At 38.3% G+C, this 23893-nt stretch overlaps 1 protein-coding gene across 1 annotated transcript in view; it reads left to right on the top strand.

The window, feature by feature from the left end:
• Positions 1 to 5149, top strand: part of LOC139723654 (dual specificity testis-specific protein kinase 2-like) — a 101222-nt gene extending 96073 nt beyond the window's left edge. Inside the window, exons 9-11 of the mRNA XM_071634879.1 lie at positions 1342 to 1428; positions 3097 to 3187; positions 4302 to 5149. Coding sequence (XP_071490980.1) covers positions 1342 to 1428; positions 3097 to 3187; positions 4302 to 4954 — 831 coding nt within the window. The 3' untranslated portion in view covers positions 4955 to 5149. The remainder of the gene's footprint in view (positions 1 to 1341; positions 1429 to 3096; positions 3188 to 4301) is intronic.
• Positions 5150 to 23893: the final 18744 nt, after the last annotated feature.

The raw sequence follows: 23893 nt of genomic DNA, 5'->3' as shown, positions 1-23893 counted from the left end.
TGTTATCTAAGAGCAGCAGCACACAGCAAGGTGTATGGGATTGGCACCATGCTTTTTTTTTCCTCTGCCAGAATATGATGTGTCAGCAATTTTCCCATGAACTTTCTCTCTCATGCACTCCTCTCCTTTGAACCATACCTTTGCTCATCTATCATGATGTTTTCTCTTTCACATGAACTAAAAAAAAAAAAATGAGTGGCACTGATTGCCTACTTTGTGATAATCAGCTTCATGGCCCGTCGCCATTCATTTCACACTCGTCGTCAGAGTTAATCTCTTTTCAATATTTTGTTTTTACGTGCCTCTTTGTCGTTTGTTCTCAGGATATGGCCCTAGGAAGTAGTTAGCCTTCCTCACTTGATGCTGAATTTCATTAACATCAAAACAAAAAATCCCAAACATATGATTTGCTGTAGTCAAGAGTGTAAAGTCCGCACTGTTTCGCAAGGTTACCTATAGGACCCATAAAATTTCATTGGATGATGGAAGTCTGGATTTGTATGTCATTTGCTTCCCCATAGGAATTAAAAGATTGATTGAATTTTAATATACACAAAATGTGTTTTTACTTTCAAAGTTTGGTAACGTCTTTCAGTTGCCTCAGACCTATGATGAGTTCACCTTTGGGAGTTTTAGTGACCAAAAAGAAAACTACACTTTGAAAGTTGTATAGTTTTTTATCAATTTAGCCAGAGATCATTATGTAGAATATGAGTGCATGTGAGTCAACACTCCCCCCTCCCCCATAAAAAGACAACAAACAAACAAACAAACAAACAAACAAACAAATAAACAAACAAACAAACAATTGTTCCTTTATAATGGATTATGAGAATGAAGTTTCCCACCCAATATTCTGTGTGAATGTTGCATTGTTGCGACTACGCATCAACATAGCAGTGTTGCTCCATTTGAGAATACATGTACATTCATGTCTTCGGCAGTGGCGCATGTTATCAATCTCACAATTATGAATGCAAAGATCATGGGATTTGCATTTTTTTTTCAAATATTATATATATACATGTATGTATATTACTAGAATTCATTATTTCATAGGTTTCTATACCATGCTTTGTGTTCCACACCCAAGACACACAAAATTCACACATACAGTGTATACAGGTGTCATGGGATGAACTACCAATGTAGTCCAAAAGATCAAGGTATTCTCAGCGTGAGTCAGTGCCAAATTCATATCTTGCACAGAAAGACATCCATATATTGTATAGGCGCTTAAAGGGAGTGATTTGTTTACTTTACCAACTGCATGTTTGTTTGCTTTACCAACTGTGTGTTTGTTTACTTTAAGAAATTTGTATTTGTGTTTGTCTTTTGTAGGACTTCGGTCTCGATGAGAAGGCATTCCAAGCTCTTGCCGGGAACTGTCCAGAGCCTTTGAAGGAGCTCGCGTTTCTCTGCTGCAATGTGAGTGTTATCGTTCCTTTTCATTTAAAGGGATGGTATAGAGCTTGTAGTTTTGGTTGAGATGGAGCTTCACGTTTCCAACTTTTTTTGTGTGAGATAATGAGAAACTTCTCATAAATCATTAAAGAGCATACAATTCTATGAGAAATTCAAAGTTTGTGTGATGAAAATCTTGTTTTGAAATGGCTGAGATATCCAGAAACAAAGAGGTCCCAATAAAAGATGGCCCACCATTTTTTTTTAGGACCACTTTGTTTTAGTTTGTTTTTGAAATCTTAGCTATTTCAAAACCGATTTTCATCAAATAAACTTTGAATACCTCTTAGAATTGTAATCTCTTATAATACATTTCATATATGGTTTCTAATAATCTCCCCGTAAGTTGAAAAACGAATCCCTCATCTCAACCAAAACTATACCATCCCTTTAATGCCTCTGCCACAAAGCGTCGCTTGAGGCATTATGTTTTTGGGGTGTCCGTTTTCCATCCTTCTGGAATGGCAAAATGCATGCATGCTTTAAAAAAAGAAAAGAAAAAAAAAGATATGGGTTAGTCATTGGGTCAAGGTCAAGAAGAAATGCTAAAATTACACTATTTTTATCCAAATTTTGAAAATGGCTCAAAGTATTGTCATGAAAATTGGTATATAACCAGATACTGATTATTTGCCAAACATGTGAATTCATTGCCTCTCGGTGGCAAATGTTCTGGAAAGGTACATGTATTTTGAGAATAATACCCTTTATTGAAGGAATACGCTTACCATCAACATTTCTTGTTTTTCCTATACTCAAGGGGAATTCATAAATACCCTCAATATGGACATCATTTCTTGCAAAGTAGAGAAATAAAAATGCTATAAATGTGAAAATTTTGAGCACATACAAGGAGGAAATTAAAGGGAAAATCCAGTCCAAAAACAAGATAATCTGATTAAAAAAAATAGTAAAATCTTAAGAATTCAGTGGTAAAAATTTGACTGAAATCGAATGAAAAATAAGGAAGTTATGAAATTTTTAGATTTTGCATCATGTGTGGACAACAATATAAAGAAAATATACAGGGAATTCCACAAAAATGCATTTTTCATGAAATTACACATTCCATCAACTTGATACTGACATATGTTAAGGGTAGCAATTATTCCCCCTGCTGTCTGAAAGCGGTCAGTCAAGTGCTCTTTCCTTATGCTAGAAAAGTGAATTTTTGTGGAATTCCCTTTATATTTTCTTCATATTGTTGTCCACACATGACATCATAACCTCAAGTAGTCTGGTCATCCAGTGGTTCCAACACCAGAACTTTAAAAATTCATAACTTTTGCATCGATTGTCCGATTTTCCTCAAACTTTCACTGATGTGTTCTACATTTGTATTAATGTTGCTGCCTTCACTCAATCCACATTTCTCATTGGGTTTTGGTTTCCTGTAATGATGCATAACCCTATACTGCATTGGATTACATGACTGAAAAATAGCAGTGACAACATTTTTCCCCTCCAGAAACTTATTGTTCTGATTTTGAACTACTTTTGCAGGGTTTAAGCAGAAATTGTGCTTTGTTTTGTTTTGTGTCGCTTTTGTTGTTGATGATCTCTTGTATTTTCGCTGATAATGTACAGACTCCAAATACCTATAAGTTGCTTTTTTTTTTCATGTGGCTATAGATGAATCCGTCTAGCAGACCTGGCTTTGTCGATGTGGAGTTCCAGCTGCAGCACATCAAGATCAAGCTTGGCCGTCAGGAGAGAGACAAAGGTACAATCTTCCCATTGCCATGGCGATTTCCGTCCTCCCACTTTGGAGTATCGCTTGGTCGATGCTTAACCTTACTGATGTATGTACACTGTGACAAACAATGTGACAGCTTCTCTGTTGGACGAGATCTAAACGGTGCTAGAAAACGAAACCATCTCAAAATTGTTCACAGTAGATGATTGTACATAGATGTACTCTTCTCATTTGTATTGGGCATTGAACCTGAATGATTGTCTTGAGAGTGGTGTAAGTCACCCGGGGTCAAGCAAAAGGGGTCGGTACTGCCCACCTGTTTCCCTGGAAACCCAGCTTGTGAGAAATGGTGCTGGTGGCAGGAGCTACATGTATGACCACGTCAAGCATGGAACCTCCGTTCTGCACGTAGTCCTGTGCCCATTAATGCTTGACTTATAGAGTCCAGGCTCATTTCACAGCTGTACTGTGGTGAGGGTTCATTTGCAGAACATGTAAGCTATACTGTACAATTTGTAGCAGTAGTGAGCAGGAGAACAAATGTTCTGTGCTCTGGTGGTGAATTCGCAGTTGGGAACCAGATTTATGGGTCCAGAAGTAAACGGTATCCCTTTCAAGAGAAAAGTTTGATAGCAATGTCCCACCTTGGAATTGAAAACAATGCATTTTTGTAACAGGAGGTCATATTGCCGCAAGTTGTGCATTTCGCAAATGTTAACCAACTCAGAAAAGTCACGAAAATAAAGACATGACAAAATGTCTGATTAATCTGATATCTGAAATCTGATTGATGCTTGCTTTTATATCAAAATGTAAGCTCTGCCTAGCCTGCTAGCTCCTATGGTTATTCAAGTTTCTGATATCAAACTGTCATTTCTGTGCTAGAGCTGGTGTTCATCTGGCAATTGATTGACTAGTCAAATTTAGAAATGAACCGCCAAAGCAAGTTCATCGTTTGAGAGTGAGCTGCATTTCTGGGAAAAATAAAAAATAAGAAATTTGCAGTGAGAAAAGTTATCCGTCTGCAGATGCAGAATACAAACCAACTGAGAATAGAATGAACAGTTTGTAGATGAAGAAGTGTGATGTGACAACTCATTAGTGCAAATGATGTGATGCTTCTGTCTTGTTTCGATGCCAGGTACTTTTCAGCCCAGGTCTCGTCGGCACACGGTTTACCTGAACGTGCCCAACACCCCCATCCCTGCCCCGCCCACATCGCCGACGTCTCACCGACTGGTGCGCAGCAACTCGGACCGGGGCTCACGGGACCGCAGACTGTCCCGGCAGGGGAGCCGCACGAATCCGTTCAACACGTCACTGCTCCTGGGCGGCCGGAGGAAATTTGTGAACTCGGGGCGGGAACATCTGAAGCAGCTCTCGCCGGACATGTCCATCAACATCGAACAGGTGCTGTCCACTCTCTTCGGACCGATGGAGTTCACGGAAATCTTTCAGAAGCCGGTCAAGAGGAGGCTGTCCGTATCGCTGCCCTCCTCTCCCGAGATGCACCGTCGCGAGATGTCGGCGGACGACGACGATTTCTTCGAAGACTTTATGAGCTGGGCCAGCTCCCCCGAGCCAACGGACCAAATCCCCGACAGAACTCCCCGGACGTTTGACGAGGCGGTAGAGGAGGAGTCTCCCCCGCCACCAGTGGGAGAGTCCAGCAACGCGTGCCAAAGCAGTGAAAAGTGCGATACCAATTGCAATGGAGTGCTAGCAACAGGGGAGAGCAGCACCTCCGGTAACACAGAGGGGGAAACCTTGAGCAATGGTGTGAAAGTGAGCTAGATGAACTCCTTGGTGTTGCACCTGCATGATTTTTATATCTGCTCCCCCCTCAGGCGGAATGGAAAATGCCATATAGTCCACCATTACACAGTCCCGTGGAATCCACCACAGCAGAAGAGGGGAAACAAAGGAATGGATATCAGAGGGAAGTTTGCCTGTGGGATTTTCAGACGGTGGATAGCAAAGTATTAAAAAAACAACAACAAACATGAAAGTGTGTTATGGGTTTCTGCCAACACAGAGACTCCAACTCTCCCGTTTTCGACGGGAGATCTCCCGCCGAAAACCCATTTTTGCAAAGTCTCCCGTTCTCCCGTTTGAGATTTAATTTCTCCCGCCCTGGCTCTGTGTCTCCCGTTGGAAAGGATTTCTTACTTATTGCTATTGTATGTTGAAAAAAAAGCCTTAGATAGCACCAGAGAGCATCTAGAAGCCTAGGAATTTCGCTCTTCGCACACATCAACTTGGAGTCTCCCGTTTGCTACGGGTTTCAGGCGGGAGAATCTCCAGATCAGAAGGTACTTTGGGTTGGAGTCTCTGCCAACATCATTGCAAGTTTGTTGATGGAAAACTCAGCAAGTATTATAAGTACGTTCTGACAGAGACCATGTAATGTGCTCTCTAAAAATATGATAACTTGTGAAATAATGCTACAACTTGCTAATGCTTATTCTCATACATATTTTTTTTTTTCCAGCACTTATACCATTGTATTTTCCCCCTATCCTGCAGTGCATGTATCTTTCGGCCGATGATAATTATGAAATTCTTGAATCCGGAAATGCAAATGAAAAATCAAACTGTAGGAAATTCACTTTTGTCCATTGTAGAGATTAAAACTGCAATTAATGATGAAGCAAAGATAGCAGCAGATTCTTTAATGTCACACCATACTAGATGCATACATGTATAAACAAGGTAGGCCATATATACATTGTAGGACAGATAGAACTGAAGAAACATAAGATCAGAATCAATATATCACAATCTGTTTCTAGTGTGCCGTTAGTCGAATCATTCCTTTCATATGTGCAAAGCACCTACTATATTACATTATACAAATAGTGCATGCTCTATGATGCACTATACTGGATTAGAGAACGACAAATACTAAATTATCCCGAGTGCTGTTTTGTTTCACCGAGGCCGCAGGCCGAGGTGAATAGAACTGCACGAGGGATAATTTAGTATTTGGAGTTCTATAGTCCAGTACTGGTGCATCAATAGAACATGCACTAATTGTTATAGTAAATAGGTCCCTCGATCCACATGTATTTTCCGTAGGTCTAGGCCCTATAATTTTAATCTAACAAGACTCACCGTACCGCCGCCACTGCACCAACCTACTGTAGTTTACGTACACATACACAGCGCGTGACGCTAGTACAGCCGCGTATGCGTATTGTATACATCACAGAGCAGACTCGCGTATAAACTCCTACATTCTGCGTCCAGTGCTCTACGCGCGCATACGTTACATGCTTGGCCCTACGTCCCTCCCTGCGCGAATCTCTTCGTATATAAAGCGTAGGCACGCACTGTAAGCGTTCGGTATAGTGGCACGGTCGTGCCACTATACCGGAATTTTTGCACAATCACGTGATACTATCCAACCAATCACAACGCAAATTTCACTCTACCTATTTACTATAATGGCATATTAAACTCCAGGAAGGGCTATCATTAACACCCTGCTGCCACTACGTCAAAAATCGTCAGTGATAGTGTGCACAAACCAGTAGCAGGTGACATGTGCGCAGTTTTAATGTTGACACATTTAATTGACCATGAGCCTCACCCCTGTAAAGGTGCGAAGTCTCTTGAAGTTGGTATCCACTCAATGATGTTGTTTGTATAAAGACCACACATGTGGATCTGTTGTGGCCCTTTGGAAATATGTACCACAGGTACTCAGTCTTTAGGTCACTGGTTCAAATCCACTGGCGGCAGCAGTTGTGCCCTTCAGTGAGATATACTCTTTTGACTGGTCCTTTGGAGGGGACGTAAAAGTTGTAAGTCTCACGGCAGTTTGCTCAAAAGTATGTAAGTGCTTCCTTTGTGGCCATGTTAGGAATGAAAGCAGGTTTCTCAACAAACAGCGCACCATAGACAGAAACTGCTCAAATGGTACGACTGTATAAACTTTGCTTTGTGTGAGGGGTGTGGAGAAGTGTTTCAGCCATAAACAGTCCAGTGGAGACAACCAGAACACCGTTCGTGTATCATGAATGAATGATCGTTCCTTCTTGCCAACTCTGTGTGTCCAGTTGTAGAGAAGCATGCATGCTCTCGAGTGCTTCTTTCTCATAGATTAAAAGAAAAATAATATGACCAAAAAAATAGATAAATAAAAGAGTAACACAATGATTGAAAGCTGTATACGCCATATATTTTGCAGGGTTTTTATTTTGGTGAATTTTCGCGAGTCGGTGGCGATTTGCGAATTTAACAACACATGAACAACTCGCTGATCTCGACACAGCTGTGACGTGCACAGGAACATTTGTTCGTTCATTACTGTATTCTACAATCACAAATGAAACCACCCTTAAAATTGTCGCGAAGTCCCAATATGCACACACACACACCAAAAAAAAAACCTCTCTGAATATATGGCATATACAGTTGATGTGATGCAATGAAAAAAAAATTCAAAAAATGTGATCTTCCATTAGTAAACTGCTAGGTAGAAAAGATGCTACTTTAAGTCAGGGAGCGCACTGCAGTACAATCGCTTGTCGTAATAGTTATTGGGAAAAAATTAAAATAAACAAATTAACAGACAAAACTTCACAGTGCAGAGTTCTGTGAATGATTCTTGGGGTGCTGACTATGAATGTTTGCCATGTTTCTGTAATTAATGATATTCACTTGTTGTAGATGAGTCCTGCAGTGCACATCTTTTGTGCATCTGATATTCAAGCAAATGCACACAGTTGTATGCTTTCTCCTCTACCTACAATTGTAAGAACAGTACATGCCTTAGAACATGCATGCAATACAGTGAGTACCAAATAGAGCAAGGTATATTTATGTACTAGGAAGATAAATAGAGGTATATGTATATTTTTCAAACATGGGTAAAACACATTTATGGCCAGGAAACTCTGCACTCATTATTTTTCAGCTACAAAGATATATGTACTTGAACAGTAGAGGGCAGCCTCCATTGAATCGCCATGCCAAGGGGGTTCGATGGTCTCCACGTCTGCCATTAGTCACTAAACTGTGTCAGTAAGAAAGACCTGCATGCAGATCAGTGTGGAACACAAATTAACTTTTATGTCTCATAAAAAAAGTAAATAAAAATGAAAAAAAAAGAGGAAACTATTTACAATGTATGCCAGATAGAGCTGTTGTATTTAGTTGCACTGACAAGAAGTTCTGCACTAATATAAATGCAACAACAGTAAAACAACCTTTAAATGATGCTTCAGACTGCATCACTACCACAGCATGGAAGGGAACAACCAGATATTTCTCTAAGTTTTGCCCATCTTAGTAATGGCAGTGTTTCGTACATTCACTGAGCATTTGTGTAGGAAAGAATAAAAAGTTGTTGGGGTTGTATGTAGTCCATCTGCCAACTCTCATGGACATGGTGTCAACAGTATTTCACAAGAGCAGTCAGTTTGTTTTTGAAAAACTTAGAGTGTCCATCATACAGTTTTCAACTCCACTTCTTGGTTGGTTGCACACTAATTACTTTAACTTGCTACAGTGTGCTCTCTCCAGATGTTGTGCCAGTAAAAATCTCATATCTCTTCAAAATCTTCTCTGCACTCTCGTCTCTATGACAAGATGTCATTGTGGGACACACACATGGTCGATTGAAAATAAGCAGTAAGCTCAGTGAAAGAAGCATGAGAGTTGATGCACTACATGCTTGGTATCCAGGCAAGCCAATATGTTTTGATTGCAAGAGATTGATAAATTGCCTTTCCTCATCGTGAATTAACACAAGTTATTCAGTATTTTTAATAGTAGTAGCCGTGATCAAAAAACAAACAAACAAACAAGAAGCCGAATAACCGGTATTTATTTGTGTAGATGTAGGGCAATTTCTTAATCAGTTACAATTAAAACAACTCTACGCAAGAATTATCAGTTTGAATAAAGTGTTTTGACTTCGACGTACTGAAGAGGCAAACCAGCTCTTTTTGACAAGACATTTTTGTTTTGGCTTTGGCTTACCCTCTGGACTTGAGTGGTCTTTAGGATGATATTTTCCCCCATATGACTCCAGCTGCAATTTGAATACCAAGACATTAGGGACACTGCTCTGAGCCGAGCCAGGTTGTATGTAACCCATTGCCTGTTTGCTCACCACTGGTACAACACAACATCATCCTCGATGTTATATATGTCTGCACAAAAGCAAATCATGGAAGCAAGCCCCAAACCAAACAACAAAGAGGTTCATTCTTGTCTGAAGGTATCTGAACACTTGCTTCTGAGTCAAGCATCTGATCGTAGACACTTTATATGCTTTAATGAGGTGCTCGAATTAGGTCATAATATTGTTTATGATTTGATGCAATGTGTCCGCCATGTTGTTATCGAAGGGTTTAACATAATAACTGTTGGAGGACAATGTATCTTTATTTTACGGACTTAGAGGTATGCCAATATAAATCAGATTCTGTCGCTGCATACATACCAACTACCTGTTCATTTTAAACTTCACTGTGTCTGTTCTTGGGGGTACGCTCGTTTAGTGTGCTGTATAAGGCGGCACACTGTCTATACTGACAGAAAACACTGGTGTCTTTTTATCTCATATTCAGGTATTTGCATCTGTACAGCATTTGCTCTACTGGTAGTTTTTTTGTGTGTTTTTTTTTTTTTGTCGAGAAACATTGCTGCCTCACAAATTGGACATACAGTTTGTACGTTGGGTCATTAATCGCTGAAATTGTGTGCATCACAGACATGTTTGTATCAATAGAAGGTATTTGTGCATTGAATTCTTTTTCTATCTTTCCTTTGGTGACATGACAGTATTTTTGTTCAATATCTGCAGTAAAGTCACTTTTTTTTTCTTTGCTCTTTGTGGTGATAATCAAGCAGATGTAATTTTTGCTGTTTTTTTTTTTAATGAATTAAAGATATCTCTTGGATGTTTTGAATGTTTAAATCATTTTTTATATTTGTTCACTTTGTGTGAACATATTTTGATTTTAATGTAAAGGACAAATGAGTTTCATTCTTGAAATCAAGTGGCACGGTAGCCAGTTGATTCTATACTTACTTTATCAATTCCCTATAATTTACGTATCAGCAATTCCAGTTTGTGTCCAGAATGAATTCCTGGAGCTCTGTATGAACCATATATCATGGTTCATTAAAGAATTTTTTTTTTTTTAACAAACAAACAAAAAGGACTGGGTAGGAATTGAACAACAAAGACCGTGTATGCAATGTGCAGATCGTGGAAAATGCCATTGATACGTTGCAACACACGTCAATATTTTCTTTTTTGTTTGTTTGTTTGTTTGTTTGTTTGCTGCAAAGTTGAAACATTACCTTCAGCATTTTTTTTAAATAATTTTATTATCTTTTAAGACTCTTCTCATTTCTGTGCAATAACCATGAGCGCAAGAGCATTGGAGGCTCCTGGCAAAAAACAAAACAAAACAAAACAAAACATGTGAAACTAATGTTCTTGATGTCTAAGAGTGAATACTGTACGAGCTAAAATTTTCGCATACAGATATTTTCGCGAATTGCTACTTGGAGGACATTTGCGCGTGTTGTTAATTTCGCGGTTGCGATGGTCTAACTGAACGTAACTATTTGCGCGTTGTTATTTTTGCGTGTTGTTATTTTCGCGGTTCAAAGGCGATTCGCGAAATTCGCGAAAATAAAACCACCGCGAAAATTTCAGCTCGTACAGTATGCTGTACCTGGTCTGTCTGATTTTTTGGTTGTTGTTTCTTGCCAGGCCAAATGATATATATAATATATGATTTGCATTTTTTTGTTTGTTTGACATATCATTGCTGTTTGCTTGTGTTTGTTTCTTTTTTAATCTCTTTATCCGTTTGTTTTGAATGTATGAATGAATCAGGAGTGAACAATCATTTATCATCAGTCTATATCAAGAGTTGACGTGAGCATTTATTCCCAGTATTGATGGATTGAATGAAAAGAATAGATTTATGATGGTGTGTCCTAAAATATGAAGGCTTTTGTTTAGTGCTTTTTCCTTGTGAGAGCATGACATTGTCAACTTGCTCACAGTTTTATGGTCCTTTTTGAGTTGAAGTAAATGTGTGTGTAAATATGGACAATCAACTTTAATAGTCTTTCTGTTAAACCATTACATAAATTAGAAGCCAACCCCTAACTTGGGTATGATTGAATCCTTGATTGAAGCAGTTGTATTTAGTTGCTCTTGCTTTGATGTGAAGAATAAACCAAAGTTTGTTGTAGAATCGTACTTACAAACCAAGATGAAGTCACAAAGAAGGAAAAGTATGAAACAGTTTTGAGGGGAAATCTTAATCTGTCATATACAATTGTGTAAGATGCAGAAATATTACTTTACATTATATCACAGGAAAATGATCACATTTCATAATTTTTTTTTTCCTGTTGGTAATATCTCTACTACTATCTTAAATCATGACCTTCATATTGAAATGCACAAAATAGAAGTTGCAAATTTTCCATTACGTCCGGAATACATATGTTATGTTAAAATCTGATTATTTTTATGCACATGTTTTATTTGTTTTGCAATCTTTCTTTTTCATTCTGTGAGTTTGATGTTTGCAGGCAATGTTTTTGTATGAAATATTTGAAATGAACGGTTGTTGAAGCAATACTTAAAATATATACACCATCATCACAAAATCCCATAATGGATTTTGATGTTTGTTTGATATATCTGTTTGTTTGTTTGTTTTATCTGTATTACTGCAAAGCTGATGTTTTATTGGTAGAAATTCTCGTTGATTGCTCTGTACAAGGTTAATGTAAATATTCTTCTCTTTAATGTATGACACAATGTCTTGGAGCTTTTATCATTTAGATAATGTCCTTTGAAGTATACATTACCGTGCCATTTACCATGCACCTCCAATGTAAGGCTTCATGATGCTAATATTTATACCTTTATATATAGGTATATTTCAAGTTCAAGTGCAGAGGTTTTTTTTAGTTCTTTTTTTAGGGGGGGGGTTAGGGTTAGAGGCATTCTTCCACTGTATTACTGGTTACAAGATGAATGGCAACAGATGATGAAAACATTTGATTTGTTGATGAAATATATACTTCCTTTTTAAACATTGCCATGGATTCCCCATTTATTAAAGTGAATCGCTTTTTTTCTTGCAAAGCATATTGGGAATACACCGGTGATTATTCCAGAGAAATATGTAAATTGATGCCCGCATGTCCAAATGTCTCGGGGAAAAGCGGATTGACAGAATCCCCACCCACACACCCCCCCCCCCCCCCCCACATCCTTTCCTGCCTGCTTGCATTATTATAATTTGCTTTATTTGTGTGTTTGTTCGTGTGTGTGTTCGTGTGTTATCCTGTCATTGATTATTTTCTGTGTACTGATTTTATGAGACACCCCTTGTTCCTGCACAATGATTATTCATTTTTTTAATGGTCAATGTTGCGTGAATATGCTGAAGAGAAGTTGGGGAATTCCTGAAGAGTTATATTAAATCGTAAGCACTCATGTTATTTTTTTTTTTTTTTACTTGTCTTTAAATGATAATTTGCTAAATCTTATCCTGAATCCAACTTTTACTGTCTGTTAGAAAATTGATGCCAAATGACCAGCTATAAGAGCATAGGTGGTGTGGGTAAATCTGTAGCAAGAAGAACCTCTCACAAAAAAAAAAGTATGTTTCTACAGTTGAACAGGGAGCATCTGTCCTTTTGCATCTGCCGTGTTTTCTTTTTATTGCGAGATGATTTAGGAAAGCAGAAACTTTGTTTCACTGTTACTAGAGACTCCATTGTGAACAATCAATGTGTATATGTGTGTGTGTGGGGGGGGGGGGGGGGATTGTTTGGCTACGTACTCCCTGCCTCTGTTTTTTTTTTTTTTTTGGGGGGGGGGGGGGGGGGGAGGAGGGGGGAGAAGGGGGTGAGGGATGGGCGAGGTATGGGCCAGAGGCAAAGTCTATCGCTATCCCCTTTTTTGTGTATTCTGCTATGGGGACAAGTAATTGTTATATCAGAAAGCGGACCAAACTATTTGAATTCCTCATTGTAGGTTTGGACAAGTAAAATCTCCTCTTTTTATTTCTTTAATTTTTTTTAGTACCTCCAGTCAACCACACCCAATCTTCGTTGATACGATTTCTTTAAATAAAGTGGTGACACGTTGTAGACCTTGCCTGAGATGCAAGGACTTCTACCAAGCGCAAAGCCCAATGAATGGGAGGACCACGAGAAGCCATTTTCATAGCAAGTCGCCTTCGATGAGGTGTAGAGAAAAAAAAAAAAAGAAACCAGAAGAATTATCAGAATGTAGGTCTTCCAATGTCAAGGCAGAATGACGTCACGTAGACAATCTGATCGATTTGCATGTGTTAAATGTTTGCAATGTTTCACTTGTAGATTACTTGCAGGTTATTTCCAATCACGACATCGTTTACAGAAAAGTATTTTGATAATGCTAAATGTGTGAATTTCCGAGATGCACTAAGTACACTTGAAATGAACATGGTATTAATCAGTGATTGTGATATTTTTCTTCTTCTTCTTCACATTTTGTGCCGGGCACAAATACTATGTTTTTAATGAATAATTGATTTTGTTTCTCACTGGCTGTTATGAGTTGCCACTTGTTACGGTTACACTGTTGTAGAAATCAAAATGAAGAAAATTATATCGTTTGCATCTTGTCTTATGTAATAAAGGTGCATCATTTACTGTTCAATCTCAACGAGTAATTTTAGTGATAATTATGTTGTGTATGTGCACGCCTTTGCCAAGAAAAAGGGACAAAAAAGTTACGGTTCATTCAACGTTTTATACACTTTAATTAAGTTTGAATGAAGTTGATTGGAGTGAGTGCATGTGGGCAGGCCAGCCCATGCAGTATTTTCCTTAGATCCAACGTGAATTTCCGCCGATGTTTTTATTGTAGTTGACGTTCGTTGACAGCGTTGTGTAGGATAAGTGAGATAGAGGGAGGGAGAGGGAGAGAGAGTGAGAGAAAGAGAGAGAGAGAGAGAGAGAGAGAGAGTCAGTTGATTCGGGCGTCTATTTACCTACACACTTGTCAAATTTTTGCTCTTTTCTCATTCTTTTCGCCGACTCATTTCTAATCAAGCCGAGGTGCGTGATGTATTAAGAACGAAAGCCGCCAGGTATTAAAGCCGTCCCAACCACACACAAACACACTTAATATCTGTAATATTTCCGATTTTCGAGCGCGGAGGCGAGGTAGACGGGGGAGAAATAGAAGAAGAATAGATTGATGACGTCATAATTGCATTGTTTCTCATGCCTCATACCTATCGCCCCCGGAAGGATGCGTATTTTTGTTTTCTTTACTGTATAGCACGTGAGCACGTAGCATGTGTTTTGGTTGTTGAAAGAGTCGTCACTTTTCTAGTGGGCCTACTTAAACAACAACAACAAAACTGTATGTGCGCGTGTAATTATTTTCGGACAGATTTCGAATTTTGGAGAATCATACTTTCCGTCTTGTACGCAATATTCTTGCAAAATGTAAATATTTAAAGGGATCGTACAGTTTTGGCTGAGACCTAATTTCAGGTTTCTAACATTTTTTGGTGAGATATTGAGAAAACTCTTATGAAATATGAAGGAGCATGTAATTCTATGAGGAATTCAATGTTTATTTGATGAAAATTGTTTTTGAAATGGCTGAGATATCCAAAAAAGAGCGATTCTAATAAAGTGTGGGACCCACACTTGACGATCGCTTTGGTTTACTTTGTTTTTGGATGTTTCAGTCATTCCAAACCCGATTTTCATCAAATAAACTTTGAATTCCTCTCAAAATGGTATGCTCTGTACAATCATAAGTGTTTTCTTGGTATCTCACAAAAAGTTAAAAGCCCGATTCTCATCTCCACCAATACTGTACTATCCCTTTAATGTACTTGAGGGGTAAGATATGTTTATAAAATCTATATTTATGTCTATGAAACAATGGTAATTGAGGCTTTGTATAGCACATAAAACTGATCAATACGACATACGCGCTTTACAATATAATCTATTTTACACGCACACTGACACAAAAACATTGACAAAAAATTACAGTCAAAATAACAATTAAAAAATGACATGAAAAATACAACACCCAATACAAAGTGTATACATTGATATGACTTTGATAAAAGAAAGAAATTTTTACTTTCCAAATAGTAAGTCTTCAAAGTGGATGTATACGTGATGTCAATGTAAGAGACTGCCGAATATGCTGCGGTATCAAATTCCATAATCTTGGGACAGCAACCGAAAAGGAATTATGACCAAAGAATTCTGCATTAACTTTAGAAAAGAAGAGAAGTGGTTAATGCTGGGATATAAGACTCCGTATGGGGACAGATAGGGTAAACAGTTCCTTGATATAAAGTACATTTGTACTGTGGACTGATGTTATTTGTGCTTTCTAAACAAAACGAAGAATCTTGAAAATGAGACGCTTTTCCATAAGAAGTCAAGAAAGTTTTTTTTTTAAAATCTATTTTATCTCTTATTATAACAATAAATCTCTACATAGAAGTAATTATATTCTTTCACGCGTACATGTAAAAAATGTATGCATGTATGTATGTGTGTGTGCGCGTATGTGTGTGTAATGTGTATATATATAAAATATATATGTATATATCGTTATTCATAACTCTCTGCCCCAAAAAGGAACGTATGCTAAAGAGTTGAAAGGTTGTTCCGTCGGGTATTCGAGCTTGGGTCTGCCTGAATCGCTATGACGTCTCCGTGGCCGAGCGGTTAAGGCGTTGGCGTTCCATGCCAAAGACCCGGGTTCGATTCCCAGCGGAGACCAATTTTTCAACTCTTGCGCTTTTCCAAAAAGGAGGAACAGTAAGAGGAATAGCGATGTCAAAGATACGCTCCGATTTCTCCTCCCTTTGTCATTATCTCACACACACACACACATACACACACACACACACATATATATATATATATATATATATATATATATATATATATGTATCCCTAAAGCAATGTCGGTAATAACGATATTGATTCATTGTACTCTTTACAGATTTCTTCAAAAGCACTCAAGATCGAAACATTTCAAATCGAATCTATTATCACGACACGAATGTTGACATCAATCTAATATGTGAAATGATATCAAAATATTATATACCTCATAAGTGAGATTCGTATCACTGATTGGTCAAAAGTATATCACGTGACAAGGTGTAGTCCCGTCTATCTTGCCTTAGGGTTTTCATGTAAGTGATAGAAAGGCAAAATCCTCGTGATAGAAAGGTAAAACCCTCGTGATAGAATTCGTAAACCCTCCGCGACTTTTGTACACATAACAAGTACACTAGACTTAGCGCGGGGTGTCCGCAACCCCTCCAAGGACGTTCACTACGCGCATCGTGTAAACACATGCAAAATCATCGCACTAGCGCACAGCAGGCATGTTTCAACGTGGCATGGTGATCGAGCGCTCCTCCGTGATTTGAAGGGTGAGCTGGATCAAAGATCGTACACTTTGTCTTTAGGATTTCTTAGGATCCCGAAGCAGAGACAAATCTCAGCATGTTGGAAATATCGAATTAAAACACGAGCGACGGGAAACTGGATGTATACTGTAATCTTCTGCCAAGATTTTATGCAGGAGCTCGCCGAAGGCCGTGTGACTTTAACTGTGAGTACCGTGCGTACTGGGTTGTCTACGAAATGCACGAAAAACATACAAGCAAGCGCAGGCTGTGGCCTGATTTTAGGGCTAACGTTTAGGCATAACAGTTAGAATTTACTTCGTATTTGCCTAGCACTAGATCTTGGTTAAGTCTTAAACGATGAGGTATATAAAACAAATATTGATTGCTCTGTATTCGAATGGTGGTGGAAATTATCCTCATGAGCAGTCAATATTTGTATACCAGTATGATAAAATGTCGCATAATAATCTCTTCACTCTTTCACTGTGTAAGTCATTGAATTAAGTCAATTCTTCCATCTATAGTCCGACCAAGGAGGTTGGTCCGACCTCTGTTGTCCGGTCATGTCAGGGCTGGCGCCCGTCCGGATATTTAAAGGAGACCTCCGGACGATTTTTAGATTTCTACATTTTGAACAACTATAAATTAGTGATACTAAGGAAAGCGTTTCAGAATTTGTGATAATTGGGATGAAGAATAAGAATATTTTCAAAATTTAGAACAAATTGCAATGAACAAGGATGATGACATGGCAGAGTCACGGTAAGAATGCATGAGTTGGGTCTCAAGGAAGCAGAACAAAAGAAGAAGGCATGCATAGATTATACACAGGTGAATTCGCAAGCAAGCGGTATTGTAATGAATTACACAGCTACATTTTCTGAAATATGTGAACCTCCTATGTCATCATCCTTGTTCAGTGTAATTTGCTTAAGGTTTTTCAAACCATTGTTTCTCTGCTCAAGAACCACAATAAATTCCACAAATCTATACATGGTGTTGTCGATCAATGTACTACATGATGTGAAATTATGAAAATCGTCTGGAATGTCCCTTTAAAGCCATTTGGACTGATATGGGAGAAGCGATGTTTATGCATAATTTGTAATTGCGATACAAGTAGGCTGCCGACCCAGTGGCAGCTATACGTAAGTAGTGTACACCGGAACAGCAGTGTAATATGCTAGCCTACTTCAAATCATATAATCATGATATCGAGATATTTCACTATAAAATTCGTAACATGTTTCTTTAGGGAATATCATAGGTAAATTGCGTGTGTTTTATAAGAGTTTTAAATGTGTTTGAAATAGTTTTTTGTTTTGTTTTGCTTGCTTGTTTGTTTGTGTGTTTTGTTTTGTTTCGTTTTTGTCCGGATAGTAGAGAAGTCCAGATATCAGCGAGCGGGCCAGATCTAAATAATCGAGGTCGGACTGTATGCCAAGATTGATAGAGCAACAGTCAAACGTTGTGGGAAGCGTGGACCGACGCACCCTTCTTATCTTATTGATGGCTTCTTCACGTTTGACGTCATAAATTCGCCTCAGTATGACGTCATGAAACCCGTCGCTCTTTCCCTACTACGAGTATACTGTTGATTGTCGTGCGGGAAGATTGAGGAAACCCGCGTGCAGAGCGTTGTTTACGACAGTTCTCTCGTTGTACAGTTAGCGGAGTGAGCGCGGTCTTAAGGACAATCCATGTTGCCATAGAGACTCGCGGACAAACAATTCTCGTCTTCACCATTCCTTTTACCAGTGTATCCATCATGCAGAGGCTTTCACATATATCTTTTTTTTTTTTTGTTAGTAAAATTGAACCATAAATCGTCACATTTCACACAGCTTGAGTTGATTTGCCTCTCACTGTCTCAGGAGGATTCTGAACGATTTTATTTTAGCCTCACCTCGGAAAAGTTTACGATGCCATATCGCGTCTCTTTTTTCCTTCATCGCCTCTCGTTCTGTCATGATCAATATCATTGTCCTGAAATTATTCTCCTTTTTTGTATTCTTCTTCTCATTTCTCCTTCCTCATTCTCAACTCTCCTTCTTCCCTCCTCCTTTTACTAAACTCTTCCCTTTCTTCTTTTGCTTCTTCATATTCATCATTTCTTCTTCTTCATCGTCGTCTCCTTATTACATGTTCCTCTTTTCCTACTTCCATTGTTCTATTCTATTCTCTTTCTTTTTTTCTTCATTTTCGTTTCTTTCTTTTTTCATTTTTATACTCGCTTAATGCTACTGCAGGCTTCAACTTGGAAGTGATTACGGTGTTTTGTGTTACGCTTGCATACGGTTCCGCCACCACCTTTATGAGTTATCACCCTTTTATAGTCTACACTAAAAAGAAAGAAAAAAATTAAATAGGACCCGAAGGGTATCCTATACACTCATCTCAAGTGGAGTTAAGTGGGGCTACAGTACGTCATGTCACGAGTGTCATGACTGGAGGAGGTGGCATTTGATCCCCCGACAAAACAACAACAGCGACAAACAAGCAAGCAATCAAACAAACAAACAAACAAACAAACAAACAAAGTAATTCAGACTTGATGCTTTGCTGCATGAAAGCGTTAACGACTGATCAGGCAGTTTGTTTCACATGGAGCGAACGTTTGAATAATGACCAGACTCTAAAATGAAGGAGCTCTCGAGCGTTGGTAGTTATAGATGCCGACTATTTGCCATGCCTCCCTATATTAGACAGATAAAAAAAAGAAAAGAAAAACGAATGCGGTTCATTATAATTCATACTCTTATTCCCAAGCAAGTTCAGAGTTTTAGTAACTGTCGAAATTTGGGTTTGAAGGTATCACGCAAGCTTTCGCACAATAACGCAGTTTATTTGTTATTTATTTATTAATTCATTTATTTATTTATTCATTCATTACTATATTTATTTATTTTTTTATTACTTCATTTATTTATTTATTTATTTATTCATTTATTCATTTATTAGAGGGGAGCACCTATTCGGTAATAATTGCGCTAAGTTTGTTTACGAAAAGTATTTACTGAAAGGTTTACAATATTTTTATCATATAAAACATGCAATGTATATATCATCTAGCTTAGCATGAACATACTAAACTAGTAAGAAAGACGTGCAGTTTGCAGGTAGAGTTGTATTGTCTCAAGAGAATCGAATATTGAGAACACGAACCGAACATGCAGGTTTTGATTCCATAATTATGTGTTCTTTTTCATCACCATCTCTGATGTGTACCACGACAATATGTTTGAAGTTGTGGCGCAGTGGCTTGATTGAAGAAGAAAAAAAAACCCAGAAAATCATCAATATTGATGACAAAGTTGATTAAAATCATACTTTCACTATAAAATTAATCTATGAACAGACATCACCTTGATACCTGACCATGTATACAGTGGTTTATGGTAGCACTGCTGCCTATGGGATATCTTGACTATGACATAGTGTATAGCCCTCAGGTTTTTTTTTGCTCTTGTGATTTAAAGGGGATGGCTAGTAACTGATCAGGGGGAATCAGTGGGAATGCTAGGTGATGATTGTTCCAATCCTTGTGGGATTCATTTAAGAGTACATTATGTATCTATTGTTGTGTGAAAATTGTTTGCTTCAGAATGGTCTCATATTCAAGTAATGTGCAGTTTAATGTTTCCAGGTTAGCATGCCTGTACAGTGACGGGGCATTAAACTGCACATTACTTAGATATGAGACCGTTCTGAAGCAAATAATTTTCACACAACAATAGATATATAATGTACTCTTAAATGAATCCCACAAGAATTGAAACAATCATCCCCCAGCATTCCCACTGATTCCCACTGATCAGTTACGAGCCATCCCCTTAAACGATGGAGTTTTAAATAACAACAAACCTTTTTGCTTCGTTTTAGCACAATATAGTAGAGACAGTGGTAGCATATGTAAGAGCAATAGAAACAAAATTTCGAAAAGAAAAAAAAACAGAAGGGAAAAGGCTAAAGATATCGTTGAACAATACCTTTAAAGTGTGCGCACATTACGTAAGTACATAAGATATATCGAGCCATGTAGAAGATAGGAATTTCTCGTCTTTTGTTTTCCGTCATTTGCTGGAAGCAGGAAACACAAGCAGCTGGCCGGAGACTGTCTCAATAGACCACGGACAACGACCACAAACCAGGGCGTCCTTTGCGCCAGCATCTCGATCACGTATGTGGCGATATCTCGCTGTCTAACCACAACCAATAAGACCTGCATCAGTCCCTTTGTAGATGAGGAACGAAAATTGGGGTCACGTAGGTCGAAAAAACAAGAGGAATAGGATATATATATATATATATATATATATATATATATATATATACGTATATATATATATATATATATATGCACACATACTATACATACATAAACAGAGGAGAAACGTAAACGTATATAGACCTATAGATGTATATAATGTATATATACATGTATATATATATACATATATATATATACAAATATATGTATATGTGTGTGAATATATAAATATATATATATATGTATATTATATAAATATATATATATATATATATACATACTGCACATACATGCATAGAGAAGGGGAAGCGTAAATCGACCCTGTTATGGTTGAAAACTTTCACACATAGAGAATATGAAGAGAAGAAAAGTAAATAACACTAAACTTTGTTTAGTGTTATGTTACTTGTCTTTCAGTTATGTATACATATATACTTATTTTCCTTTACACGTGAAATTTTGAAATGGAGTCTGTTGAGAAGATTTTTATGCCTTAGTGCATGATAATAAATGATTTGAATCTTGAATCTTGAATCTTAAAAGTAGGGCTGCATGTTGACCTTACATAATTTATACTATCATATCCGAAATATATATTTAAAGCACAAGATTGACAATTTCAAAGCTAAAGATTGACAATTTCCTGAAAACGGCAGAAGCATTCCATAATATTTCTATCCTTGTTTATCATTATTCAAACGGTAAACACACATAATCTTACTGAATAATATTCGTATACAGATTACACCAACGCATTGTCGCCTGGCAACGATTTTTCGTAAATGACTTTTTAAGAGTATTGTTTGTGTAGGTTGGTGAAAGGTGTTTTGAATACTTAGAGCATGAATTCTTTGTTTGTTTGTGTTTAATAGCCAAATTTGCATTTGGGCAGTTCTTGTATTCAGATATTCAGTTGATCAGCAGCCAACATTTTCTACCGAAATATGCCCCGAAGATACGACATTTATTTTGCTCCTCAACAATAATTCTTCGATCGACATTATTTTACTCTCAACTCTGTCATAATTGCATGACAATGTTCGCTTTTCAGTTTTATGCCTGAAGCGATAGTTTTGCGACATTAAAAAATCATTCAAGAAAAAAAAAATTGTACGATATTTCCGTTTCTTTGTTGAATAAATACATCGACAGGTGATTGAAATAGGTGAAACTGGAGTAAATCTGGAGTAACCATCGATTCATATTTGTTGGTTTGACAATCCTTACGATTGTTCTTTTTCGATAAGTGTAATTTCTTTTTATGTTACATTTCAAATGCTATAAGATAAACACGATAATTCACTTGCCGTTAGTAAGACTTTTACGGATCATAATGCATCTGTACATAACTCAACAGAAATTGTTTCGCATGAGTCCCAATATTTGCTACAACTAGATTTTGAACAGTTTATCAATTTCCAATCAAAATTCAAAATACCAAGTTTTCAACCATGCACTGTCGAACATTTCAGGTTCTAGAAATTGCTAGATCTCTGTACCGTTCAATGAACAATGACAGCCCACTTATCGCACTTTCCCCCTGAAAATTAATGATTGTCTTTTCTGTTATAACGTAAGTTGTTGATTATTTCATGACATTGTACAACAAAAAAGCACAAAAATCAAACGCATTTTGTTAATCACAAGGTTTGGCAAGAACTGTTACAAAAAGGGGTCCATCATACGTCAGCAGTTAGGTAAGATGAACACTTCACGTGGAAACCTATCATAATTATACCTGCACGTGACTGGGGCCGCGTCACTACACTTGTAACACTTTCATTGATCGCATTACGGATCATCCCGGATCCTAAACCGGGCTGTTCTGGCGTGTGACACCACGATTTCATCTTATAATTTATACGGTGTCTATATATACGGACAGACAAGGTAGCAACGCGGACCACACCGGAAACGCATACGGAACTATAAGACCCCGTTTACAGTAAGTGAAAAGGCCGGGCTCGGCCGCGGCCGAGCCCGGCCTTCATTTCACTGTAAACGCGCAAAAGGCCAAATGCGGTACCAAAATCGGCCAAGCTCTGGAGGTAGTCTCGGCCGCGGCCGAGCCCGGCCTTTTCTCACTGTAAACGCAAACTGGGCCAAATGCGGTACCAAATATAGTCTGGCTTCCAGACCCTCTACCCTCTACCCTCTACTATTTCGCTATTCAGGATATCAACGCCCTCAACGTCGAAAACTAGTATAGTTTAAGGTGGATTTGTCCTGCAGAGGTCTTTGCCTTCGGCATAGGCCGCGACTTCGTCGCCGCGGAGTCCAGTTGGCTAAGAGTCTGGAAACCAGACTATACCACATTGCGACCGGCGCCCTCCCAATAATAGTGTTTGTTTACAAGCAGGGCGCCACTACGACAAAATATTTAAAGGTTTGAATTAAAAGCCCGGGCCGAGCCCGGCACTGTAAACGGACAAAATTGCGGGGCCGAGTACCGCAATTGAGGCCGGGCTCGGCCCAGCCCCGCACTGTAAACGGGGTCCTACACGGATTTCAACAGTTCGTTGGACCTATATACCAGTCTGCAGCATCTTGTTCCTGCTTCTCAAAAAAGTTTATGACTTGTTTTCTTACGGTTTGGACATGACTGAAAAAGTTGTATTCGTTCGTATCCCCGGAGTATCTGTCGACGGAGACACTGTCGATGGAGCAATTGGTGGTAGAGTAATTGTTGGCGGAGCAAAATGTTGGTGAAGTTAAATATCAGCTGAGCAACTGTCACTGGAGCAATGTGGGCGTAGCAAATGTCTCGGAGCATTTAGATATTTCGTTCATTTTTTTTTCGGAGCAATTATCGGCGGAGCATAATATGTCATGGAACCACCTCGAGACACGGACAAGTCACAGGTTTCCACAAATATAGGAGGAATGCATGCACGGAAAATTGAGATATCAGAGCATTGATTAAAGTGATCATGTGTGGAATTGCTCCGAAAATAGACAAAATGCTCCAAGCGATTGTCGACGGGCATATAATGTGTCATGGAACCGCCTCGA

The sequence above is a fragment of the Diadema antillarum genome, unplaced genomic scaffold (genome assembly GCF_040938485.1).
Source record: "Diadema antillarum isolate AM-2024a unplaced genomic scaffold, OU_Dant_1.0 scf00000197, whole genome shotgun sequence".
NCBI lineage: Eukaryota > Metazoa > Echinodermata > Echinoidea > Diadematoida > Diadematidae > Diadema > Diadema antillarum.
This window is presented reverse-complemented; position numbering and strand designations above follow the sequence as displayed.